General features: G+C 30.9%; 1 protein-coding gene across 1 annotated transcript in view; it reads left to right on the top strand.

Moving 5' to 3' along the window:
• Window positions 1-706: 706 nt before the first annotated feature.
• LOC132174062 (uncharacterized) overlaps window positions 707-7613 on the top strand; it is a 63064-nt gene continuing 56157 nt past the window's right edge. The window contains exons 1-6 of the mRNA XM_088512573.1: window positions 707-1079; window positions 3645-4106; window positions 4206-4355; window positions 6358-6456; window positions 6627-6674; window positions 6827-7245. Coding sequence (XP_088368699.1) covers window positions 707-1079; window positions 3645-4106; window positions 4206-4355; window positions 6358-6456; window positions 6627-6674; window positions 6827-7245 — 1551 coding nt within the window. The remainder of the gene's footprint in view (window positions 1080-3644; window positions 4107-4205; window positions 4356-6357; window positions 6457-6626; window positions 6675-6826; window positions 7246-7613) is intronic.

Below are 7613 nucleotides of genomic sequence, written 5' to 3'. Positions count from 1 at the left end.
GAGAAAATTTCTTGGAAGAAATTTGTATTGGAGTGAGGATTGTTAAACTAATGATTAAGTGATTAAATTTACCACTTCCTATCAACTTAAGCTTTTGGAATAATTGGTAATTTAACATGGTATCAGAACCAAAGGTCATGGGATTGAACTTTGACTCCGTCAAATCACCTCCTATTTAAATTAAATATTTCACGTGTTGGGCCTCACCTATTGAAAATGAATTTAAGCCCACACGTGAGGGGGAGTGTTAAACTAATGATTAAGTGATTAAATTTAACTCTTCCTTTTCTCAAAAAAAAAAAAAAAAAAAAAAAAACCTCTTCCTATCAGTTTAAGCTTTTGAGATAATTGGTAATTTATTTAACAAGGATGATGTTTTACTTGAAGAGTTATATGAGTAATAAAGCTAAGAATATAGGTATAGTAAATACAATTGTTAAATTTATAAATTGCATTTTCTAGGGGAGTAGAGTAGTGATGCAGTTGCCCACTGCACTTGCCCTCTTTGAAAATGGGTATCATTTTTCTTTATTTTGAAAGCACTTTTCATTTTCTTTTTCATTTTTATAAAACGCAAAACAAAACAAAATAAAAATAAAAAATAAAAAATAAAAAGAAATTGCTTTGAAAACCATAGATACACCATATGGTCTATCTATCGCTTCCAAGTCTCACCTAACATGTTTCGTAATTTGACAGATTAAGAATGGCAACAAATAGTCTCTCAAGCACAATTGTTCTTGAACTTCTTAGAAATGACAATTATGCCAATTGGTGTGCTTGGATGAAAAATTATTTGTTGGCTCAAGATCTTTGGGACATCGTCCAAGCAACCACTGAACTTCCTAAACCAGAAGATGATGAAGTTGGATTTAAGGCGTGGAAAAAGAATAATGCTGCAGCTTTACATGCAATTCTAATTTCATGTGAGGTGGAAATACTACCGGAGATTAGGGAAATCACTTCCGCCAAAGCTGTTTGGGATAAATTGGCTTCAATGTATGAACCAGACAACTCATCAAGCATCCCAGGTGAATCTTCATCCAACATCCCAGGTGAATCTTCATCCAACATCCCAGGTGAGACTATACTTTTCAATTGCCATGACTCCTCAATTTTCTTTAAATCAATTTTTCTGTTTTTTATTTATTTTTATTATTTTACATACTCAATTGAACAATTCAAGTGTTATATCTCATATTAATTACGGTGCGGAATAATTGTTTTCCTGATTTCTTTTTTTCTTTTTTGAAGTGGAAAAAGAAGAGAAATGAATAGCGTACCAAATCATTTCTTAAAGTTTGATCATTTTAGTCTCTTCACAATTATGGCATGTATATATATTTCCTACACTGGAAGATAGCTTTCCAAGCTTAATGGCGCCATAAAATGACATTATTTGACCTTAAAAGGAAACTCTCAAGTCTCTGGCTTTCTCTTGGGATTCAACTAAACTAATTGTAAATATATACTTATAATATATTAATATTCTAAACATTTCTACTATACTATTAATCCATGAAAGATATTAATTATGAAATTAATATATACTTATTCTGATAATTAATACATATATTTATATTTATATAACACATTTTTTTTTTGAAAGATATATAACACATTTTGAGTAACATATATATATATATATATATATATATATATAAACGAACCTAGCTGAATTTTTTTTTTTTTTGACAAAATTTCATATACAAGCTTTGTATGCAAGCCTAATCTGAGTACAGCTAATTACGCTTTAACATGTTTAGCTATATATATATGTATATATATAGCAAAATTCCCTCTTAGCCTCTTTTTTTTTTTTTTTTTTTTTTTTTTTTTTATTCTCCCTCTTAGCCTCTTTATTTGCTTCTTTGTATGTTTCTTCATCATTTTTGTTTTCTGATCTTCCGATACTATTATTCTGCATTCAATTATTGACTAATTGTGAGATAGTGTGCTTTGATATTAGTGAGAGACTTCTATTGGTTTAGATCTTTTTGATTACGTAGTTTAGGTCAACTCAAGCCAACTAAATTAAGTTTCCATAGTATGAACATCTTGACAGTGGCTTTTGGTTTTTCATTTTAGTAAACGCATTAACAAACAAATTAAAACACAAAATATTCGCTAAACACTCAACTTATATCTTTATATTAGAGACAAAATTCTTTTCAATTTTCTCATCTTATGTTGGATATTTGCTTTTGTTTAAAAAAACATAGACTTATAAGATTACTTTTTATCCAAAAACTTATGTAAAACAACACATACAATCCTATTTAACAAACAGCTTATGTCATCTTATAACCTATAAATAGACGGAACATTATCATCTCCATTTCATGGTATAGATTAATCAAGTTCTTGTTAAACTAATTAACCAATAGTTTTAGGGCTTTAATCAACTTCTTGTTAAACTAAGTGAATTAAGAGTATTGAATTACAAATGCAACTGAATTGAATTATAAATACGATTGAAAGAACCACTAGTAGTGGTGGGTCAATATATAGCCTCAAGGAAATCTGCAAAATGATTAGGCATATACTAGGGTAAGATCTTGACTCAAGAAATGAGAATCCTCAATATTATTACTATTAGTCATGCATCATGGGCCATTGATGCGCTGACGGAACTTCGTGCCCTTTTAATTAGAAAATATATATATATATATATATATATATATATATATATGTTAAGAAAAAACATACATCTCAAACTCATAAAGTGAATTTTGAAGAAAAAAAAAAAAAAAAAAAAAACTCTAATCAACAATTAGGCCAATCCTAAAATATATGGACAGTACTGTTGCTCTCAGAAACCCAGAGTCAATCATTTTACTCTACAGTAAACTTGGCAGGGGAGCTCTTTTATCAGTATATGCCCTTACGCAGTGGCAGATTTACACAGGGGCGACCTAGGGCAGGCTCCCCTGATAAATTTTTTTTAAAAAAATTTTATTAAGTATTTTCAATCAGAATTTTATGGGTGCCCCTCGTAAAAAAAAATTACCAGGGGCACCCTTGGCCTTCCTTTGGTCGTTCAAATGGCCATTATGTAGAGAAATGAGGCTATTTTTTATTAAAGAGAGAGAGAATAAAGTTATATTTTATTAGTGGAGAGAGAATAGATAATAGTTTATTATTAAAAAAAGATAGTGGGTGAATTTTTTAGTGTTTCTAGTTATAGTTTATAGATAAATGTGATTTTTTTTGTTGTTGCTAAATTTAGACTCTAATCTCTTTTATGTAGGCTTAAACTCTAATATAATTTACGCTTTGAGATTTGAGGCTTTTCTAAAAGAAATAGCCGTATGCTAATAACCCACTAAAAGTACTCATTTTTCTTAAACACTAGTAGTCATTTAATTGTGCTTAGTTTATTTCGTGAGTAGTTTAAATTATTATGTGTTTGTGACGTCGTTAGATGAAGATTTTTAATAGTTACTTTGATTTTTGTTTTGTTTTGTTTTGTTTTTTTTTTTTTTTTTTGGGTAATTTAATGAGTTTGATTTGATTTGTGACACATATATTATGGTATAATTTATTTTTTGATTGTATTTACCGTATTATAAAAAATATATATAATATATAAAGAGGAAAAAAAATTAATTAATTTGTACGCCCCTGGTAACTCTTATTCCTAGATCCGTACGTGACATTACGTACGGATATCTCTCGTGGTGACTGGGATGCTGCAATCGAATTCCTTAGCCAGCACAAAGATGCGAACAGTACAATAATTTCAGGCAGTGGAGGTACTATTCTTCACGCGGCTGTCGATGCAGAACGTACGGATATTGTGGAGAGGTTAGTGGATTTAATGTCGGCAGAGGAATTAGAAATAAAAGACGAAATTGGTTGGACAGCTCTAGCCTACGCTGCTTTTCTACAAAAAACTGGGATGGTAGATTGCATGCTTACAAAGAACACCAACTTACTCCACATCCCAAACAATTTGAATTGTATTCCACTTGTAACGGCTCTACAGAGAGGAAATCTAAAATGGGCTCGCCATCTCTATTATGTCTCTCCGCCATATCAAACATTAAGCGACGTCTTCCATGCTTCCACGGCTCTTTTCCATTTCATATGTCAAAACAATTTTGGTAAGGACGCTGGATCTAATTATTTTATCTTCTTTTGACTAATGTTTTGGAATATTGAATCATTTCCCTTTTGTTAATTAATTATGTCTCTACCAATAGATCTTGCTCTGCACTTGCACCGCCATTGTGCAGCTTCTGCTATTGTTCCAAACATGTATCGTACCTCCGCTTTGGAGGCATTTGCTTCGAACCCTTCTGCATTCCCGAGTGGGAACCAGCTCGGGTTTTGGAAAAGCTGGATCTACGCCTGTAAGTTTCATTTCCGTTTCTTGTTTACTCTCTCTATCTCTCTCTTTTGTTTTTTAAGCTAATGAGTAAGCTGCATAATAGAAATATATATACTATTTTTAGTGTTCTAAATTATTGAGTATAGGCGTCACATATCTTTAAGAACTGAGTTTCATGCATATATATATACATTATTTTTGTTAAATAAAAAAATAATAATTATGAGTTTAGGTCATAAACGGTCATTAACTCAAATGGCAGAATGAGGAGACAGACTTATAACGGGAGTTCTAATCACAACGGGCGGGAGAAAATTGAGCCATTTATTTTTTACAGATCGATGACAATTTGTTATTTTGTAAAGCAACTTTGTTGGAATGGAGTTGAATACAAAGGAATTATTAATTGTCTGGTGATATTATTCATGAAACCTAGAGTTTTGAAAACCCTTGCGAGATGATGAAACACTTACATGGAAGGTATCCCCAGAAATCACCATTTGAAAAGGAAATAATTGAAATACTACTATCCTAAATATCTAGTAAGAGATATTATTTTACTTTTACCATTATAGCCGGATACTTTAAATATTTCATAAGATAAATTGGGTGTGTTCCGCAAACTTTTTTATTCAGAATTTTTTGTTTGAAAAATAATAAGAAGTGATTAATGATATAAAAAAGAAATAAAATGTTGACTTTTGTAAAAAATAAAAAATAAAAAAATAAAAAAGTTTTGAAAAGATGATTTTATTTTACTTATTTTTGTGGAGAAATGAAAATAAAGCTAGGAAGGGGAAGGGAACGGGGTTCGCCAAACTAGCCCATTATTTTATTTGTGCCCAATGTATATTGATCCCTAGATATCTCATAAGAGATTATTTTAGAGAAAGTTTATATACCCTTCTCAAATTACTTCCAATTGACAATGTCCCTTTCAAATTTTTAATTGTGACAATGTCGCTCCCAAACTATCAAAGCATTGTCAATTAATGTCCCCCCCTTTCCAACTATCTTTAGTAAAATAAAAACAAAAAATATTAAAGCTTTTAGGAAAAACCTAAAAAAATGAAAGGGGGAAGTCCATATACCCCCTCAAATTACCAACCAATTAACAATGTCCTCCCTAAAGTTTTAATTGTGACATTGTCTCCTCCCCCCCCCCAAAAAAAAAAAAAAACTGCAAAAAAAATTGTCAATGTCCACCCCAATGCTAGCAAAAAGATAAAAATGGCACTATAGATTTCTCAATAAGACAAAAATACCCTATAAATTCAGAAAAACAAAATTAATTTTTTAAAAGCGGAAATTTTAATTTTAAAAAAATGATTTTTTTTTTTTAAATTATGTTTTAAAAAAAGAAAAGTGTTAATTTTCAAATGATTTTTTCTTTTTTTAAAAAAACGAAAATTTTTATTAAAAAAATATATATAACAAAAACAAAACGAAAAATTTCCAATTTTTATTGAGAAAATCAAAATTTTTTAATTTTTTTCTTATAAAAATGATTTAAAAAAAAAAAAAAATTGGCCACCCCTCAGATTTATATATATATTTTTAAGTTTTACGTTTTTTTTAGAAGTTTTAGTATTTTTTTTTTTTGTTTTTATTTTACTAAGGGCAGTTTCGTCATTAGGAGGACATTGATAATGTTTTGGTAGTTTGATGAGGATATTGTCACAATTAAAAGTTTGAGGGGACACTGTCAATTAGGTGGTAGTTTAAAAAAGGTACATGGATTATACCCATTATTTTATATGCACCTAATATAAGTTGATTACAATTGAGAACCAATGACACACGACACAGATCTAAGTTTGAGATCAAAGGACAAAACTAAATAACAATATTACTCCGAGCAAACCAGGAAAATCGGCCGGTGAGTGGCTAAGAACAAAGATGACAATGATGGATGTTAACTTAAAATATTTCGCTTGGTATATTATATTGCCTTTGTATGTTTCCTTTGTGGTTTAAAGTATGACAAAGATATATTAGTATTCATTGGACTTTTTTACTGAAAGGCATACCCATTCGATCGGCACATTCCTCCAATGAAATTCAGAGAGAGATCGACAACCCGAATCAACACCGAAATGATCAAGTAAAGATTAGCAGATCAGGTATGTCATCTTTTGGTGCCCTTGTCTATATGTGCATGGCGCATGAGCACATCTTATAATAGCTGGATATCACATTCAATCTATCGAAACTTCCAAATACTTCGATTTTCAATTTCTGGTAATAACTTTTCAACTTGTTTATGTGAGTGGATTTCCTTTTCACTTTGCAGTGCAAGGCATATTACGTCGGCTATCTTTGGATCTCCTTAACCTCTTGGGTATAATTAATAATTCCACTTTATTAAATTCATGTCTTTGTAATATATAATATTGAACTTCCGTATTCTTCTTCACTCCGTTTTTCGTTTTTGCTGATGAATCTATTATTTTTCTTTTAGTCTAGTTAATGACTTATTAATTATCGACTTAGGAATCAAGCAAATATATGAAATGAAGTTGCTCCATTGCCAAGCCCATCAACTTCTACTTCAAATGTGCAGACAAGTAAAGCAAATGAACCGCGATGGTGTTAAGAGCGCCGTCTTCCTAGCAGTCCGTAGTGGGATTATTGAGATGATTGATGAGATACTTAAAGTAGATGACTCCCTTGTGTATGACATGGATGAAATTAGACGACAAATGATTTTTTACGCTATCCTACATCGTCAACCTAAAGTTTATGGCCTTATATACGGGATGGTTAAGAACAATTGGACTTCACAAGTTAGTATTCGGGATAAATCAGGTAACACTCTCTTGCACATGACAGCAATGTTAGAACCTTCCGTTACACGTGATCGCATTCCAGGTGAAGCCTTGAAGATGCAGAGCGAACTTCAATGGTTTAAGGTCATATCTCTAATTCTATATTTTTCTAGCATGCTTACACTTACGAGTTGGATGTCTCATGTTATTTTAAATCAAAGGAAATTACTAGCCCTATGAAGTCTTTTAAAATTCAATGGTGATTTAAAAGTCACATTACATTTGATAGGACAAAAGGAGGACTGTAATGCTCCTTCTTGCATTACTCCGCTTTTAATGGATCGAACATATATATAAGAGGTGATTTACAAAATTACAATCAACAACTCGAAACTGATTGTTAAATGCATTATTTTTTTCCTCTTTCATATGCTCAATTCGAAATTAGTCATTTAATACATGATTCTTTAGAAATGAATACATTTTAAATGGAGTGGTGAACAGCGGATGGA

Source organism: Corylus avellana, chromosome 2 (genome assembly GCF_965113065.1).
Source record: "Corylus avellana chromosome 2, dhCorAvel1.hap1.2, whole genome shotgun sequence".
Lineage (NCBI taxonomy): Eukaryota > Viridiplantae > Streptophyta > Magnoliopsida > Fagales > Betulaceae > Corylus > Corylus avellana.
The sequence above is the reverse complement of the archived record's forward strand: the minus strand, read 5'-3'. Positions and strand labels throughout refer to the sequence as shown.